The following is an 18,361-nucleotide window of genomic DNA, read 5'->3' on the forward strand; positions in this document are numbered from 1 at the left end:
ATTTGTCCAATATTTTAAGAATTTATAATAAAGAAAAAATTGATGTATTAAAAAACAATAAAGATAGTGAAAATGAAGAATCAATAGGATGTAAAGCAATACTTTTGGTTGAGGAGTTGGGAAGTCATATGAAAAACTGCCATCTAAAAGGTCACGGAGGCGATGGAAATGATATAGTAGAATGTGACAAATGTTTTGAAAAAATAGAAAAAGTTTTATTAAGATCACATCAAATTAAAAAATGTAAAAAGGTTTTAGTAGAATGTAGATATAAACAGGGCGGTTGCAATGAAATGGTTATTAGAGACGAGATGGGTGATCATTTAAAACAACAAGATCATACAGAATATATAGAGAATATCATTATCAAGTATAAACAATTGTTCAGCGAATCCAAACAAGAGAACGAGACTACCAAAAGAATGTTAAGAGAAACCCTGCTATCTTTGGAAAGATTAAAGGATGAAATCAATATAATTAGACCCACCGTATCCTTCAAGTATAAAAATGATTGGATTATTTCCGACTACTCCACTAAAATCAATGACTCTAGAAACAACAGACATTTAAACTCACCAGAGTTTCAAGTTGGTGATAATAAATTTATTATTCAATTATTCCCATTTGGCAATTTAGCAATGAATTCAGGTCATATTTCACTCTACCTAACCAAAGTAAATAATTTAAACTGTGAAACAAATGTTCAGTTTTCTTTTGAATTATTAAATTTTGACTCTACAAAAAATTATAAAAGAGGTTGTAAGTATACACATCATTATATTTTTTTTTAAATTATTTTTATTTACTAATTTTTTTATTTACCAATAAAAAGCAAATATAACTGTATGTTTTAATAGTTTAAAAATTAGAGCCGGCTTCCCCCAATTTATAGGCAATAAAACTCCAAAAGAAGGTGGATATTTAGAAGGTAACCAATTAAAAATAAGAGTAAAGGTAGAAATTATTACCCAAAGTACCTTACAATCATAAAAATAAATAAAAAACTGTACAAAATATTAATATTTATTTGTTTAGATTTATTATTCATATATTATTTTATTATTATTGTCATTATCATTATAAATTAATCAAAACTATGATTAAAATATTTTTTATAGTTTTTGGGAAAAAAAATTTTATTTTTATTTTTATAAAAAATTATAAATAAATATTTTTTTAACTATCAAGTCTAAAAGTATTATTTTCTAAAAATATAAAATAGTATTTTATTAATAAAATTATGGCATCTTTTTAAATGAAATTATTAATCGAAAAAAAAAAACCAACTTTTTAATTAACCATTTTTTTTTTTTTTTATTTTTTTTTTTTTTTTCTATTGATGTATCAAATCATTTATTAAATTACCTCATTAACATTCAAATAATTAATAAAGTTAGCTAATATTATTTTATATAAAATAATATTAACAAATTATTTAGTTTTTTTTTTTAATTTAGTGGGGTGGTTTGGTTTCAAATATAAACACTTGAAACCAAAAAATGTATGGCCTGTTCAAGCACTCTATAGAGTGATAATATAACTGCTCATACTGGATCAGGTTGTTATTTAAATATTTAAATAACTTTTTAATAACTTTAAAAAATATTAAAACCTACTTTATATTTTGAGAAAATAGGTATTGTTTTTATGGGTTTTTTGATCTTTATACCCAATGCTTTTATTTTCAAAATTTCTAAAACCAAACTTTAGAAAATTCATAAACAAATAAAAAAAAATTAATAAAAAGGAAAAATCAAAGATAATTTTTTAAATTTTTTTTTTTTTTTTGATAAATAACTACTTTCAATAAATTGAAAACTAAATTATAAGATAAAGCTAGCATACTCTTTATTAAAATATATATTTTGAAAACAATAGATACATTAATAAAATATAATGTTTAAATTAAGATGAAAAAATAAATAAAAAAATGAAATTCCCAATTTTTTTAAATTTTTTTAAAATTTTTTTTTGTTGAAATTAATTATTTTTTTTAAAATAATTTTATTTATTTAATTACCCACACAATCTTTAGATACAGTAATAATAATAATAATAATAATAACAATACAATACAATAGATGTGTAGAAATAAAAACAAACAGTATTTAATTGATAAAGTTGATAGATTAGTATTACCAGACAATATTAAACCAAAATCGTATAATATTCATTTAGTTTGCGATACCAAACAATTTAAATATAATGGAGAAGAAGAAATAACTGTAGATATCACTCAGTCCACTGATACCATCGTTATACATTCAATCGATATTGAAATTCAACAAGCAGAAATTTTAAATCAAAAAGCTATATCCATAGAATATGATCAAGATGATGAAATTGCTATTCTAAAATTTGAACAACCATTAAAAGTTTCAAGTGATTCAAAATTAAGAATTTTATTTACTGGTATTATTAATGACAAACTAAAAGGATTCTATCGTTCAAAATATAATGCAGATGGTGAAGACCATTGGATTTTTTCAACACAATTCGAAGCTCCAGATGCACGTATGTATACATACCATACTTTAAACTATAGAGTACGGTACACCATCATCCTAGGTGGTTTATAAAAATAATATTTAATTAACACATCTTTTATTCTATAGGTCGTGCATTCCCATGTTTTGATGAACCCTCTTTAAAAGCCACATTTAATTTAAAACTAACAATTGATAAAAATTTAACAGCCATCTCAAATACAATGGAAACAGAGATATTAGAAAACAATAATCAAACCAAAACTTTTACGTAAGTAATAATAGATAATAAAATCAATATTTGATAATAAAATATATTAATGCTTTTTTTTATAAAAATAGTTTTGAAACTACACCAATTATGAGCACTTATTTAGTTGCATTTGTTATTGGTGATTTAGAATATATAGAGGCATACAGTAAAATTGATAAGACCAGGGTACGTGTTTACAAAGGAAGAGGTGTTAAAGATTCAAGTGAATATGCATTAGAAATTGGTGTTAAGGCATTAGACTTTTTTGTAGAGTATTTTGGTATTTCGTTCCCATTAAAAAAAATTGATCATGCAGCCATTCCATCATTTTCATTCTATGCTATGGAGAATTGGGGTCTATTAACCTATCTCGATATATATTTGCTAACATCTGATAAAACAACCTTGGTAAATAAAAGAGAAATGGTCGATATGATTAGCCACGAAATTAGCCACCAAGTAAGTATCATATTTATATTTAATAATAATATATCTATAAATTATTGAAATCCAAATACTTATTAATTTATTAATTTTTTTATTAGTGGTTTGGTAATTTAGTAACTATGGAATGGTGGTCTCAATTATGGTTAAATGAAGGATTTGCAAATTTTTGTGGTTATTTATCTGCAAATCATTTATTCCCAGAATGGAAAATGTGGAAAGAGTTTTCACAAAATCATAGAAACAAAGCCCTAACCCTAGATGCATTACAGAATACACACCCAATAGAAGTACCGGTATACTCAACATCACAAATTCAAGAAATATTTGATGATATTTCATATAACAAAGGTGCCTGTATAGTTCAAATGTTAGAAAATCGTTTAGGATGTGATAGTTTTAAAAAAGCAATCAATCAATATTTAAATAAACATTCATACAAGAATACAGTAACTGAAGATCTTTGGGAATCACTATCATTAGAATCAAATGGTCTCGATGTTAGCAAATTCATTAATTCATTCACTAAAGAGCCAGGCTATCCAGTAATTACTATTGAAGAAACTGAAGTCGAAGGAACATTTAAATTAAAACAAAAGAGATTCACATTCGACAAAAACAGCAATAACAAAACCATTTGGAGCTGCTTCATTAGATTCCTCACAGAACAGGGCGAATATAGCTTTACATTGGAAAAAGAATCAGATACATTTACAATTCCCAACTTTAAACGTGGTCAATGGATAAAACCAAACTACGGTCAAACATCATTTTTACGTATCGACTATAATCAAGAGATATTGGTTCCATTAGTCCCAAAGATTAAATCGATGGAACTCTCTGCTGTCGATAGATTAGGTGTACTTTCTGATCTCTTTAACGTCTGCAAGTCTGGTTCAAAAGAAATCTCCCTATATATGGATCTACTTTTAAATGCATTTTCAGATGAAACAGACTCTGATGTTTGGACATTCATCGTCCAAACCATCGGTGAAATTGGTGACGTAATCTTTGACCAACCATACAAAGAGAAGTTCAATAGAGCCGTTGTTACACTTTTAACTGGTATTTCAAATAAATTAGGTTTCGATCCAATTGAAAATGAAGATTCAGGTAATACATTGCTTCGTAGTATCGTCAATACTAAATTAGCACTTTTAGGTTACGAGCCAATTGTAAACGAATCAAAGAAGAGATACGAACAATTCAAATTAGATAAAACATCACTAAACCCAAATATCGCAAAATTTGTATTAACAAGTGTTTTGCACAATGGTGGTGAAATCGAACAAAAAGAAATCATCTCTCAATACTTGAACACCACAGACATTGCTGAAAAGATCCAATATTTACAAGTACTTTCATACGGTAGCCCAACTGAACAACTATATGAAAATATGTTAAAGTTTTCATTGACACCAGCCGTTCAAATTAATGATACCCAATTCCTTTGGAACACATCCCACCCAGAGTTCAAATATGTATCATGGAAAATGTTTACTGAAAACTTTAAGCAAATAGATACCATCTTTAAAGACAACATACTTTATACCAACATGATTTATCATATATTTTCGAGTAAACTATCAAATGACCAATTAAATGAAATTAACCAATTTTTCACATCCAACCCTGTAGAATTATGTGATTGTGTAATTAAACAAGAATTAGAAAAAATCATAAATAATAACAATTGGTTTAATAATTCCAATTTTAATTTAAATAATTGGTTAGATAAACAAAAACTATAATTATAAATAAATTCGGTTAAAAAAAAAAAAAAAAAAAAAAAAGGCATCCAATGGTGTCATTTTTATTTTTTTTATTTTTTATTTTTTTTTATTTTTTTTTATATTATTTAAATTATATAATTTAGTTTTTTAGTTTAATAAGTAAATAGTATTTTATCTTATATTTTTTTTTTTTTGTTTTTTGGTCTTATTTTATAAATATATATATACTACACACAATAAATGGTAGATTTAACAAATAATATTCAGCTTTTATTAGACCAAGTAGTAAAATATAGAGGTTTTTCTGCAGATACATTCCATTTACTAAAATTTACCAAAGTAGAAAAAGGCCTTATTGAATGCGAGGTAAAAGTTGAAAAAGAATTAACCAACACCTATGGTGTTGTGCATGGTGGATGTATTGCAACTATATTAGATGGTAACTATATAAATTTTTTTTTAGTTTTTAGTTTTTTGAAAATTAATTTTTTTTTTTTTTTTTTTTTTTTTTTTTCAGGTCTTGGTGCATTTTGTTTTGTTTCAACTCAAGATGAATTTCAATTTGGTTTCACTGTTAATCTAAATATTAATTATATAGCTGGTGCAAGCATTGGTGAAACCATTATTTGTAAAAGTGAAGTTGACAAAATTACAAAATCTTTAGCCTTTATCAAATTAACTGCTGAAAGAAAAGATGGCACATTATTGTCAAATGCATCTGCTATATATAAAGTTCCACCACAAAAACCAAAATCAAAATTGTAAAAATAAAATTTTCCCGTATATAATAATAATTAAAAACTAAAAATAAAAAATAACCTAATATAAATAAATAAATAAATAAAAAATAAATAATCGAACGATACTTGTTGTATTTGTTTTTTTTTAAAAAAAAAAAAAATTGATTATAATTTTCAAAGAATCTTATTAATAATTTTATAATAAATTATAATTAAAAAAAAAAAGAAAAAAAAGAAAAAAAAAAAAAAAATTTTTAAAGTTAAAAATAAAAAAAAAAAAACATTAACATTTATTAGTATTAACTAATAAAATTATAATATAAAATCAATAAAAAAAAAAAATAGATAATCTATTTTTATTTATTTTTGGAAAATACCTGTAAAATGTGTGTGTATGTGTATTAGAGCGAAATTTAATATCATTTTATTTGATTATTCACTTGGTGTCTTGTGTGGGTTAAAATATCCCATGGGTCATGAAAAATTTTCCTATATAAATCAACCCATTATTTAACTTTTATTATAAAATTTTTTGAAAATTATTATTTTTTTTTATTTTTTTTTTTGAAAAAAAAAATTAAGATTTTTTTTTTTTTTTTTTTTTTTAAAAAAAACTGAAACTTTTTTTCATATTCATATTTTTTTATTTAAGAATTTGAAATAAAAAAAAGAAAACAACAAACAAATTTATTTATTTATTTATTTATTTAAAAAACAAAAAAAAACAACTAATTTATATAGAAAATGTCATCAAATCAACAATCAAACTTAAAAACACAAGAAGAAATTTCAGCTCAAGTCATTACTGACTCAGTTGCAGCTGTTGCTGACCCAAAAAATTCATTACCACAACCAAAAGGTGAAGATGCCATTAAAATGAAAGAAACCATCGAAGATAAAAAAGCCGATGCTCAATTAGGTTCTGGTGCCAAAGATCAAGCAGTTCATTTCGTCAAAGATTCAAATAACGAAACTATAGAATTAGATAAAGAAACCATTAAAAATGTTAAAACCACCGTATACTTTAAAAACTGTAAAGATGGTAACTTTACTATCTCTGCCCGTATTACTAAAGTTATGATTGAAAGTTGTCAAAGATGTACCTTTAACTTCAAATGTAGAATTTTCACCAACACCATCGAAGCTTGGAAAACTGTCGATTGTAAAGTTAATGTATGTATTTAATAATAATAAATAATTTAATAATAACATGTTATTAATTTTTTATTTTAATATTTCTTTTAGATTTTAAATGACCAAGTTAAAACCTTCCAAGTTGATATGACCTCAAGAATGAATGTTACTTTCGATACTAGAACTTCACTTTACAGCATCGTTTGGAGTGGTGTCAATGATATGAAACTCTTCTTCCAAGATGAACCAGAATTCGTCCACCAAACCGGTTTCGAACAAATGAAAGCTCAATACTCCAACCAAGAACTCTCATTCACTGTTGATCAATTCACCACTCGTATCATCAAAGGTGAACTTTTAACTGAACAAATTATTCGTTTAGCCAATGGTCATATCACCACCGAAAGAGAAGCCAACGAATTTGATAACAACGAAGACTTAAACAAGAAGAGAGCTGAAGAATTTATTAGAAAGAGATTAGCTGAAAACGGTGTTAGTTTAGGTACAACCGGTATTAAAAAACCAGAACAAGATCGTAATGATGTTTGTAAATGTGGTAGCGGTAAAAAATTCAAGAAATGTTGTGGTGTTTCTAAAAATTAAAAAAATATATATATAATATAAAATAAAAATCTTTTGTATAATAAAAAACATTTAATCAAAAAACTATAATTAATATTATTTCCTTTATTCTATTTCTCTAATAAATCTTTGATTTTAATTTTAAAAATAAAACCATTAATATATATACATTAAAAAATTTTCATTAGTTTTTTTAAAAATTAAAAAATTATATAAAAACTTTGCGAAATATTTAAAATGTGTAAAAAAAAAAAAAAAGAAAAAAAGATTGTTTTATAATATTTTAGGTTTTAAAAAAATATTATTTTATTAAAGAAAAATTTAAGCTTTGGTGACTTTTTGTTTCTTGAGGACACCCATGTGTTTTGATTTTTCTGAGCTGGTTTGGAATCTACCGTTACCGAATGATGAGGTAGTATCGATGAATTTGAGGGAGATTTTTTCTAAAGCAGCACGTGAAGTTTGTGGGGTGATGGTCTTTCTTAAAGTTAAAGCTCTCTTTCTTGGACCAGCAACACAACCTTTGACCATGATGAAGTCTTGGTCAACAACACCGTAGTGAGTGAAACCACCCATTGGGTTGATGGTTTTTTCGGTGAGATCGAATTCAGTTTTACCGGTTGAGATTTGTTTACCTTCAACTGGTTGGGCTTGACCGATTCTGTAGATCTTCTTGTTTCTTTCAACACGATGATGATAACCGAGTTGACCAGCACGTGGGACGGTGGTGCTGACACGTGATGGATGCCATGCACCAATACAGGCAACCTTTCTTAAACCTTTGTGGGTCTTTCTTGGTAATTTACGGACACCCCAACGTTTGATGACACCGTTGAAACCTTTACCTTTGGTAACACCAATAACATCGATCATTTCATTTTCAGAGAAGACACCTGAGACTGAGACGGTCTTTTCGAAGTTGGCAACAGCGAAGTTAACTTTTTCGACGATTGAACCACCGTTAACTTGGATTTCAAGAACGTGGGCTTTCTTTTGGGTTAATCTTAATTTGTTGATTTGAGTGTGAGCAATAACACGGACGACTGAACAACGTTTTTTGATGGCTTGGAGTGAAGCTTCGATGGCTTTTTTACCTTCTTCAGTTTCGTATTGTTTGACGTATTTAGTGAAAGCTTTCTTTGATTTTGATTTGTACCAGTTTTTGTATAATCTACGACGGAAGTTGTCTGATAAATGTTGAGCCCAGACGGTTTTGTAGGTTTTGAGACCTTGAGCGGTTTCAATGTAACCAACTAAACCAACAATGTACATTGGTGGACATTCAAGAATGGTGACGGCTTCGACGACTTCTTTTTTGTGCATCTTTGAACCTGGTTTTTCTAAATCACGAACGATGTGGGTCATACCAGCTTTGTAACCCATGAAGGCAGTTAAGTGGACTTTTTGGGTACGGTCATCCTTTGGGAATGACTTGACTTTACCTTGATGTCTGCTGGCTCTCTTTCTTGGTCTGAAACCGAGATTACCGTGACGTGGAGCTATTTAAATTATAATAATAATTGAAATTGATAATTAATAAACCAAACATTAAATATTCCATAAATATAAAAGCAAGAATATATTTTTTTATTGATAGTAAAATAATAATGATAAATAATATAAAATTTAAAATTAAAATCAAACATCCAAGCACAAACAACTACCATCAAACGATAGAGTTTGTATGAAAATGTAATCATTTTTTAATTTATAAAACTTTAAATATTTTTATTCTGTACCTAAATTAAAAGGTTATTAAATAATATTATAATAGTAATAATAATTTTAAATTATTATACAATATTATCAATTTTATTTAGCTAGTATATATATAAATATTGATGATAAAAATTACCTTCGAATTTTCTGTGTGACATTTTAACAAAAGTTGGCTACAATAGAAAAAAGATAAAAAAAAAAAAAAAATTTTAAATAAAGTCGCAAAAAAATTACGAAAAAAAAAAAAAAAATTTATTTTTTTAAAAAAAAAATAAAAATTTCAATTTTGGTCAAATATTAAAAAAAAAAACGTTAGAAGAAAAAAAGCCCTGTGGTAAGCTTCATAGTGAACGTTTATTATGTATTTCTCATAATCTATTTTTTTCCATTTTTTTTTAATTTTATTTTTAGAAAAATAAAATAATGAAAATAACTTTAATTTTTATTTGATCACTGATTTATCATTTAACTTTTTTTTTTTTTAATTCAATCAAAAATTAATTTATTTTTGGTTGAGTTATTAAAAATTGATTAATTTGATACAATGAAAATAATTAAAAATTTTTTAGTTTTGATTTAAATATATATTTATTTTATTTTATATTATTTTATTTAATTGGAACACCAGCAATTGATTTAACAGTACATGGACCAGCAGAGGTTTTTGATAAGTCACCTTTAAAGACAGCAATTTTATCGGCGTTAGTTTGGAGGTCACCAATAACAGCATCAAAAGTAGCTGGTTTTAATACTTTATCATAATCACCTGGGAATTTTTCAAAGACGACACGTTCACCAATAACGGCATCAGCTGGTGGTTCGACGAATTCGACTTGTGTGTGGTCACTGTTTGAGGCACAAAGAACCATACCAAATGATTTAATACCTTTAAGATTTGCTGGTTTAAGATTACAGAGGACTAAAACTTTACGATTTAACATTTGATCTAATGGGATGAATTTAACGAGACCACTGACAATGGTTCTTGGACCTTCGGCTTCACCTAAATCAATCTTTTCGACATATAATGAATCGGCAGCTTCGTGTTTTTTACATTCAACAATTTTACCAACTTTAATTTCGAATCTTGAAATATCCATTGGTGGTTCTGGTGCAGCTGGTGGAGCTTGTCTTTTTTCTTTTTTTGGTTGTTCAACAGCACCTTCTTTCTTTTCAGCAGCTGGTTTCTTTTCTTCTTTCTTTTCAACTGGTGGTGGTACAAGACTAATTGCAATAACTGGTTGAATATTTAAAATTGATTTTTGATTTTGAACTAAATTAAACCATCTTGTAATATTACAAAATGTGAATCTTTCTTTATCATTTAATTTTGACTTTATTTTTTAAAAAAATTATGTTTATATTAATATTAATTTATTATCATTATTGTTATTATTATTATTATTATCATTATTGTTATTATTAATCTACAATCATTATTATTGTTATAATTGTTATTATAATATACATTTAATTTTAATCTATCCAATCTGTATTATTCCCTAAATTTTAATATAATCTTACCATCCATTCATATAAAATAACATAGTAGGCTAAATCTAAAGCAGTAAGTTTTTCAGCAAAAACATATGTTTTGGTTAAAAGATCTTTATTGAGTTTGTGTAATTGGATATCTCTCTTTTTGGCATCTTCGCCTTTTAAAACTTCTGAAACTTCATCTAAAGTTTTTAAAACATTGGCATCGATCTAATGAATGGTTTATAGTAAGTATAAAATGTCGAGTTGTATATTATTAAAGTTATTAATAAATTATACTTACTGATGGATATAAAGTTTTAAGGGTTTCATTTTCGGTGAATAATTTTGATAATTTTTCTTTGGTATCAAAATTTGGGGCAGTGGCTGGAGTTGAGGTTTCAACCTTTGAAAGTAAATTCCAGAATAATTGGACGTTCATTATTATTTTTATATTATTTATGATGAAAATATCAATTTTAAAAAAAAAGAAAAAAAAAAATAAAATTAAAAAATGATACGAAAAAAATTTGGAAAAAATAAAAAAAAAAATAAAAAAAAAATAAAAATTTAATTTCATTTTTTTCTCATTTAAATAAATTTATAAATAAATCTTAATTGATTCCTAAAACAAAATCGATTGAAATAATGTTTTTTTTCATTAAATTACAATTTTATTTAAATAGGAATCACATTAAAGATATTTATTTAGAATGGTGAATAAGAAAAAAAATACATTATTTATTTTATAATTTTTGAATATTCTTGGGGAAAAAATGTTGGGTTTTTGGAATTGATTAATATTGGAATTTTGTTTTTACTCTTTTCGGTCGAGATTTTTTTATCGGTTATTAAAATTGGGGGTTTTGATGATGAGGTTGCAGATAATGGTTTTTTAAGATTTGAAATGGTCAAGTTTTCTTTATTGCTTGATAATAAATCTGTGATTGGTTTTTTTGGTTTTAAATTACTGATACTATTATTTATATTTTCATTATTATTGATTTTGTTTTTAACACTGGATAATGATGATGATGGGATTGGTGAAAGAGGTCTTTTTGACAATAAAAAAGATGATGACGATGATGATGATGAGGAAGATGAGGAAGATGAGGAAGATGAGTTTGGTACTAGGGGTTTGTTGTTATTGTTATTGTTTAAATTTGGTTGATTTCTATCAATACTGACACTGGTCTTTCCTTGGCAATTATTTAATTTACTATTAATGTTGATATTTTCTTTCATTGATAATCTTGTTGGTTTTGGAGTAGTATTATTACCATTATAAATAAACCTATCTTTGGTTACGTTTGATCCATTGCTACCAAGATTTGAGCGTCTTTTTTTGATTGAGGAAATTGATAATCTTTCTTTTTTTGATAATTCGATTTTATATGGGATGCTTTCTTTTGTTGTAACTAAGGATTTTGTTGGTTTGTCACTGTTGTTGGGAGTTGTAATGCTTTTTCTAATATAACTAAAGCTACTATTGTTGTTGGAAAGTATACTTGCTTTTCTTTTGTTATCTATAATTGTTTTTTTTACAACAGGTTTTATTAACAATGAAGGTTTGTTTTCGCAATTATTATTATTATTACTATTGCCATTTTTTATATTGCTTGCAATATTAAAAGGATCCTTATTATTATCATTGTTGTCATTATTTATATTGTTATTTAGTTTACTGTATATTTGATTTGTTGATGCTCTTTTGATTGGTGGTTTTGATGAAATGGTATTTAAAATTGTGGCAGTTGCAGTGGCAGGTGTTGCAGATGTTATACCGGATGTTGAAAGTTTATTAAATCTTCTATTTAATGATGAAAGTCTACAATGTGTAATTTTATTATTATTATTTATATCGTTGTTATTTGATAAATTATTTAAATTGTTTGAGGCAGAAAATCTTTTTAAATTTTGTGACGAGAGCCTTATTGGTTTTGGAGGTAAGTTTGTTTTTATTTGTTCTAAACCCGCTATATCATCTGCGTTATTATTAATATTATTAATTGAAATTCTTTCAGGTTTTAATGTTCCAGATAAATCTTTAAATAATGATTTTATATTACTATTAAAAAGTGGTTTGTTGGTTAAACTATTATTATTATTTATATTGTTTATTTTAATGTTATTGTTATCATTATTTTGATCAAAAGTTTGATTAGTGATTGATATATCTTTGGTTGGTGATATTGAAATGGGTGATGTAGAGGTTATATTTATTACATTTGGTGGATCTTCTGATTTATTTGGTGATGTTTTTTGAAAGTAATTTGTGATGACCTTTGGTTTGTCAGTTTCGTGGCTGATATGTATTGAATCAAACCATTTATCAAAATTCTCTTCTTGCTTACTAATATCTAATGTTTGAAAGTCTATAAATTGTGGCGCGTCAAATTCAAACTTTATGTCATAAAAATCTTCTTTTTTATCTGTTTTGTTATCAATTGTATCTTTATCATTATTAGTTGGAGTTTTTGTATCGCTGCTTCCATTATTATTAGTGGATTTGATTGTTGAAACCTTGTTTTTTAATGGTGGTTTTGAGGAAGAAGAAGAAGAAGAAGAAGGTTTTTCATTTTTTATTGAAGTTGAGGTGGTTTTATTACTATTATTGATAGTTGATGTTGTTGTGGTTGATAGTGACATTTTTTTTTCATTGCCAATAAAACGAAATATTTAAATATATTTACAAAATAATAAATTATAATAGGTATCAAATTAAACAAATAAAATGAATTATTTGTTAAGTGATATAAAATAAATGATAATAATATAATTAAATGAAGAGAAAAAAAAAAGGGGGATAAACCAATATAAAAAAAAATATGTATGTATATTTTTAATTTAAAAAAATAATAATTAAAAAAAATTAAAAAAAATTAAAAATTTTTGAATTTAATTTTCCTTTTTTTTTTTATTAATTATTTAATTATATCAGTCTATTTTTATACATATTTGTATAAACTAAAAAAAGTTTAAAAAATAATTTAAATTATGTAAATTTTTTTTGTTTTATTCAATAAAGTAAAATATGTCCATTTTTGGGCAAGTTTTTTTATTAAATATTTATTTTAAAATATTTTTTTTTCAATAATATTAAAGTATTAATAGAATATAGTTATCAAATAAATAACATTATATGTTTTGGATTTTTTATTTGCTTATCTATATATATATTTCCCAAAAATTATTTCTTTCTTCGAAGGCGCCCAAATTTATAATTTTTTTTAATTTTATTTTTTTTTTTAATTTTGAAAAAAATTTAATGTTTTTAAAATTTTTTTTTTTCTTATATATATTTATATATTTCCAATTAAATTGTTATATAAATTTTATTTTTACTTTAATAAATAATAATAACAATAAAATAATAATAATAAAATAATAATAATATTTATAATTTAAATTTTTATAGTTTATAAAAATGGCAACTACTACTAAAAGAGGTAGTAGATCAACTACAATAGAAACATCTAAATCAACAAATACAGCATCAAGAAAAAGAAAGGAGATGGAAGAAGAAGAGGAAGAAGATGAAAATATGCATGATAATCAAGATGACAGTGATTTTGAAAGCGAGGAAATCGAAACCGAGTTTAAAATTAAAGATACTAAAAAACAAAAGAGAGCTCCAGCAAAACCAATAAAGCCAGCATCAAAAGCAAATTCAAAGGCAACTTCGACACCAACAAAGCCAACCGCAAAAGCAACAGCAAAAGAATCCGAAAAGCAAAAACAAGCATCAATTGTACAACCAACAGCATCACAATCTACATCATCACAACAAGCACCAAATAAGAGATCAGTCTCATCAGCCCAACCACAAAAAAAAAAAGAATCTAAAATTAAATATAACTTAAAGCCATTTAATACCGATAGATTAGCAGAATACGATAAGCATATGAATGATGAATCATTAACAAACGAGAAGATTATTAAAAGATTAAAAGTATTTATTAAAATTCAAATTAATTTTATTGTTAGCACCATATTAACTAGTTATTTTATTTATAGAAATTAGACGAATTTTTACAAGATAAAAAAAGAACTGATGTTGAGGGATTGGAATTGGTTTTAAATGTTTTAGTCGACAAGAAATATTTAGAAAATAAAAATTTTGAAATTAAATTAATGACATCATGTTGTTTAGCCGAGGTTTTTAGGATCTATTCACCAACTATTCCATTCGAGGCAAATATGGTCAAAGAAGTATTCAAATTATTTATATTTATGATATTATCAGCAGAGCAGGTAGATAAGAAACTCTTCCCATTATATTTTCAAATGTTGGAAAGATTATCAGTATTAAAGGTGTTTGCATTGTTGGTATTGGTAGATTCAGATATGATACCAAAATTTTTCAAAGATTGTATCTCAAAAGTAAGCGGTGATCAACAACATCAAACCATGGATACAATGATGTTAACAATTTTAAATACAACCTTAGAGTCATTAGAAGAGGTACCAAATCAATTATGGAATATTCTTTTAGAATCATTGGTTGAGCACGAGAAAGGTGGTGTACCAACTCCAAAAGCACTCTTTACACGTGACCTTATTGAAATTAATTCTCATTTCTTGAAGATCCATTTCGATTTATATTTGCAAGATTTATTAGATCCAGCAGCAAACGATCCATCCAACACTATCTCCTCACTTGTAAAGAAAAAGAAATATGAAATCCTTACAACAATGTTCAAAATCTCACCACCATTCATTTTCCATGCCCTTCCCGCACTAGAGTTTGATTTAGAAGATAGTAGTGCTAGTGTTAGAAAGAATGTTGTTAAGGTCTTAAAAAATTGTTATACCGATAGTAGTGAAACCGCCGATGTTTTAATTCAAGAAAGACCAACCCTTTACACAACATTTCTTAATAGATTCCATGATGTTGAGGCAGACATTCGTATGCTAATGATGGATTTCTCAGAGGAGTTTAAAACTAAATCAAAGTTGGAAATTGAACGTGTAGTCAAAATTGTTCATGAACGTTTTAGAGATAGCGTCGCATTAATTAGAATCAAGGCAATTGCAGTTTTCCAACAATATATTTCAAGTAATCCCGAATTCGCAACACAGGATCTCATGTCAGAATTTCTTGAAAGAATTAAAGATAAAGAGGTAGAGGTACGTAAGCAAGCATTGGTTTCAATGGCAAATCTTTGGTTATCAATTCGTCGTTCTAAAGGTCCAGTTGAAGAGTGGCCAAGTAGCTTTTATGATAGCTTTGCAAATATTCCAAATACAATTATTCAAAGTTTCACATTATTTGATAATGACAAATTTAGAGCAGAAATTACTTTTGATAGTGTTCTTTTACCACAATTTACAGATACCAAGGGCAGAAGTGAAGTATTTTTAGAAATTTATGATTCTTTAGAAGAATCATCAAAACAATTATTAAAAAAATATTTTGAAGAAAAGAAGATCCTTAGACAAGAGTTTATGACATTTTATAATTTAATTAGAAACCCAAAACCAGCCTCAACTCCATCAAAACAAACAGCACAACAACAAGCTGCCGATGAATACCAAATCGAAGCTCAAATGACACTTTTAGCAAATCTTTTACCAAAATTCAAAACCGATCATCCAAAGAAATTATTACGTGAATTAATGACCAAGAAAAAAATTTTCGATTCATTATCTTTATCATGCGATATTAATACAACACCACAGAAAAGATATGAAATAAGGGTAATAACATTCTTTATTATTTTGATAAGATATTTTCAAATTACTTATATATATTTTCTTTTTTCAAATATAGGTTGAGATTTTAAGTAAAGCAAATGATGAAAGCTCATTTTCAGAATTTTTAAAGTTTTTAGTAAACAAATTATCATATTTAATCATTGGCAAAGAGAATGTTAAATATTTTATTAGATCTTTAAGAGGTGAATTAAATATGGATAATTTCGATAAAGATAAAAAGATTAACCTTTTGGAAGAATTTGACGAAAAAGATTATGAAAAAGAATTAAAGAAGCCCAAGGTTGCCATGGAAGTATTGTTAATGTTGTCACAAATCTATCCAGATATATTTGATCAATACGGTGACCAATTAATCGAGTTTTTAACCTGCTCAAAATCAATTGTTTATCCAACATTACAAATTTTATTAAGTTCAACAAAAGCAATTAAATTTAATCCAAATTCATTCAAAAGTATGTTGGAGCTTTTATTAAAGTTAACAGAGGTTCAACAACCAGTATTAGCTCGTTTGGCCTTCAAAACATATATTAAATTTGCAACACCAGCTCTCACATCAACAACAAACGGAAAAGTTGATAACAATCGTTTGGTAGTAAAATTAACAGATTTAACAGATAAACTCTTTGAGGAGTTAGCAGATAGCAAAAAGAACCTTTTATCAATTTTAGAAGTAATTGGCTGTATTTCAAAATGTTATTCTGGTATTTTGATTGGAAATAAAACACACGAAACTGAATTACAACGTTTAATTACAAAACAAATTTTACCAGGCACTTGTACCTTAGATTTTACACATAAAGTTGCTCTTACTAAATCAGAAAACAACTCAAATCACCACAGCAAGGATGTAATCGTTAAAATTGCAGCCATTCGTTGTCTTTCAAACTACTTATTAGGTATCCGTGAAATTAAAGATATCCATCACCAGCTTGTAAATTCAATGTTTGAACTCTATGAAAAAGTTAATACAAATAAATCCTATAGTGATGTTGAAAAAGGCCATCTTAAACTTCAAATTGCAATTGGACTTTTAAAGATTTTCCAAAAAAGTGCCTACGAAAAAGAAATTACACCGAGCCAATTTATTCTACTTTGCAACAGCACATCAATTACATTAAAGACCAGAAACGATCATCTCATTAAGAAAATTATTGAAAAGCTTGCAAAATATCTTCGTTTAAATAGACTACCAATGAAATATATGTGTGCTTTTGGTATGGCCGCTCAACAACCAAATTCCGTTTTGACAATGGTTAGAAAGCTTTCAAATTCAATCATTAAAACAAGAAGGGCAGTTATTACACGTTTAGCACCACAAATTACAGATATAAAGAAATTGGGAGAGTTCTATCCAGAATCCTCAATGCCATATTTTCTATATGTTGTTAGCCATCGTGAGGATTTTGCTCGTGAGAATTATATCGAATCTGCAATTTATCTCAACTTTTTCATGGATCTTTTAATTGAAGAATCTGATAATTATTCGATTATACATTCAACATTAACCTCAATTAAAAAAACCACAGATGCATTGGAGCCAAAATCAAAGAATCATATAATAGCAGCCGAAATAAGTCTTCAAATTTTAGCTCATCAACATGAACAAAAGAAATGGAAACCTCAAAAACATCCAGTTGAAATTATTTTACCAGATAAATTCTTTAAACTAGCCGAAAATTCAGCTGATGAAATTGTTGAAGATGTTGCATCAGTTAAATTACCTAGTCTATTACCAAAAAGATTTAAATTACCACCATTACCAAAACCATCAACTGATTCTAGTGGACATCAAAATGATGATGAGAAATCTAGTAATCCAGCAAAAGGTTCAGAGGAAACAAATGACGAAGAGGCAGAAAAAGATATTGAGGAACCAAAAGGAAGAGGTGGTAAAAAAGCAGCAGCCAATAAACCAACCAAACCCACACCTGCTTCAAGCAAAAAGAAAGCTGCTGCAAGAAAAAAGAAAAAACAGGAATCATCTGAAGAAGAAAGTGAAGAGGAAAGTGAGGGAGAAAGTGAAGATGAAATCGAGGAAGATGACGAATAAAAAATAAAAAAAGAAAAGCTTAAAAT

General features: G+C 26.4%; 7 protein-coding genes across 7 annotated transcripts; 4 read left to right on the plus strand and 3 right to left on the minus strand.

Annotated features, from left to right (window-relative positions):
• The first annotated feature begins 2,040 nt into the window (after nucleotides 1-2,040).
• On the plus strand, nucleotides 2,041-4,952 carry DICPUDRAFT_49420 (uncharacterized protein). Its single transcript, XM_003290732.1, has 4 exons — nucleotides 2,041-2,514; nucleotides 2,616-2,757; nucleotides 2,829-3,198; nucleotides 3,285-4,952. Exons 1-4 carry the CDS (start codon nucleotides 2,082-2,084, stop codon nucleotides 4,932-4,934), a joined length of 2,595 nt encoding a protein of 864 aa, XP_003290780.1. The 5' UTR covers nucleotides 2,041-2,081; the 3' UTR covers nucleotides 4,935-4,952.
• Nucleotides 4,953-5,156: 204 nt separating this feature from the next.
• On the plus strand, nucleotides 5,157-5,681 carry DICPUDRAFT_81498 (uncharacterized protein; the record flags this gene model as incomplete). Its single annotated transcript, XM_003290733.1, has 2 exons — nucleotides 5,157-5,355; nucleotides 5,434-5,681. 2 exons carry the CDS (start codon nucleotides 5,157-5,159, stop codon nucleotides 5,679-5,681), a joined length of 447 nt encoding a protein of 148 aa, XP_003290781.1.
• Nucleotides 5,682-6,309: 628 nt separating this feature from the next.
• On the plus strand, nucleotides 6,310-7,460 carry DICPUDRAFT_95216 (uncharacterized protein). The gene is made up of 2 exons (XM_003290734.1): nucleotides 6,310-6,829; nucleotides 6,902-7,460. The coding sequence occupies exons 1-2, from the start codon at nucleotides 6,401-6,403 to the stop codon at nucleotides 7,391-7,393; spliced, it is 921 nt and encodes a 306-aa protein (XP_003290782.1). The 5' UTR covers nucleotides 6,310-6,400; the 3' UTR covers nucleotides 7,394-7,460.
• A 197-nt stretch (nucleotides 7,461-7,657) lies between these two features.
• DICPUDRAFT_49425 (60S ribosomal protein L3) lies at nucleotides 7,658-9,264 on the minus strand. Its single transcript, XM_003290739.1, has 2 exons — nucleotides 9,228-9,264; nucleotides 7,658-8,871 (listed from the first exon to the last, which is right to left on the minus strand). Exons 1-2 carry the CDS (start codon nucleotides 9,247-9,249, stop codon nucleotides 7,694-7,696), a joined length of 1,200 nt encoding a protein of 399 aa, XP_003290787.1. The 5' UTR covers nucleotides 9,250-9,264; the 3' UTR covers nucleotides 7,658-7,693.
• A 394-nt stretch (nucleotides 9,265-9,658) lies between these two features.
• DICPUDRAFT_98810 (uncharacterized protein) lies at nucleotides 9,659-11,009 on the minus strand (the record flags this gene model as incomplete). Its single annotated transcript, XM_003290740.1, has 3 exons — nucleotides 9,659-10,425; nucleotides 10,616-10,798; nucleotides 10,872-11,009. The coding sequence occupies 3 exons, from the start codon at nucleotides 11,007-11,009 to the stop codon at nucleotides 9,700-9,702; spliced, it is 1,047 nt and encodes a 348-aa protein (XP_003290788.1). The 3' UTR covers nucleotides 9,659-9,699.
• Nucleotides 11,010-11,308: 299 nt separating this feature from the next.
• On the minus strand, nucleotides 11,309-13,216 carry DICPUDRAFT_155321 (uncharacterized protein; the record flags this gene model as incomplete). Its single annotated transcript, XM_003290741.1, has 1 exon — nucleotides 11,309-13,216. One exon carries the CDS (start codon nucleotides 13,214-13,216, stop codon nucleotides 11,309-11,311), a length of 1,908 nt encoding a protein of 635 aa, XP_003290789.1.
• Nucleotides 13,217-13,897: 681 nt separating this feature from the next.
• Nucleotides 13,898-18,335, plus strand: DICPUDRAFT_56943 (uncharacterized protein; the record flags this gene model as incomplete). The annotated part of the gene is made up of 3 exons (XM_003290735.1): nucleotides 13,898-14,519; nucleotides 14,585-16,267; nucleotides 16,341-18,335. The coding sequence occupies exons 1-3, from the start codon at nucleotides 13,995-13,997 to the stop codon at nucleotides 18,333-18,335; spliced, it is 4,203 nt and encodes a 1,400-aa protein (XP_003290783.1). The 5' UTR covers nucleotides 13,898-13,994.
• Nucleotides 18,336-18,361: the final 26 nt, after the last annotated feature.

This window comes from Dictyostelium purpureum, assembly GCF_000190715.1.
Source record: "Dictyostelium purpureum unplaced genomic scaffold DICPUscaffold_241, whole genome shotgun sequence".
Lineage (NCBI taxonomy): Eukaryota > Evosea > Eumycetozoa > Dictyosteliales > Dictyosteliaceae > Dictyostelium > Dictyostelium purpureum.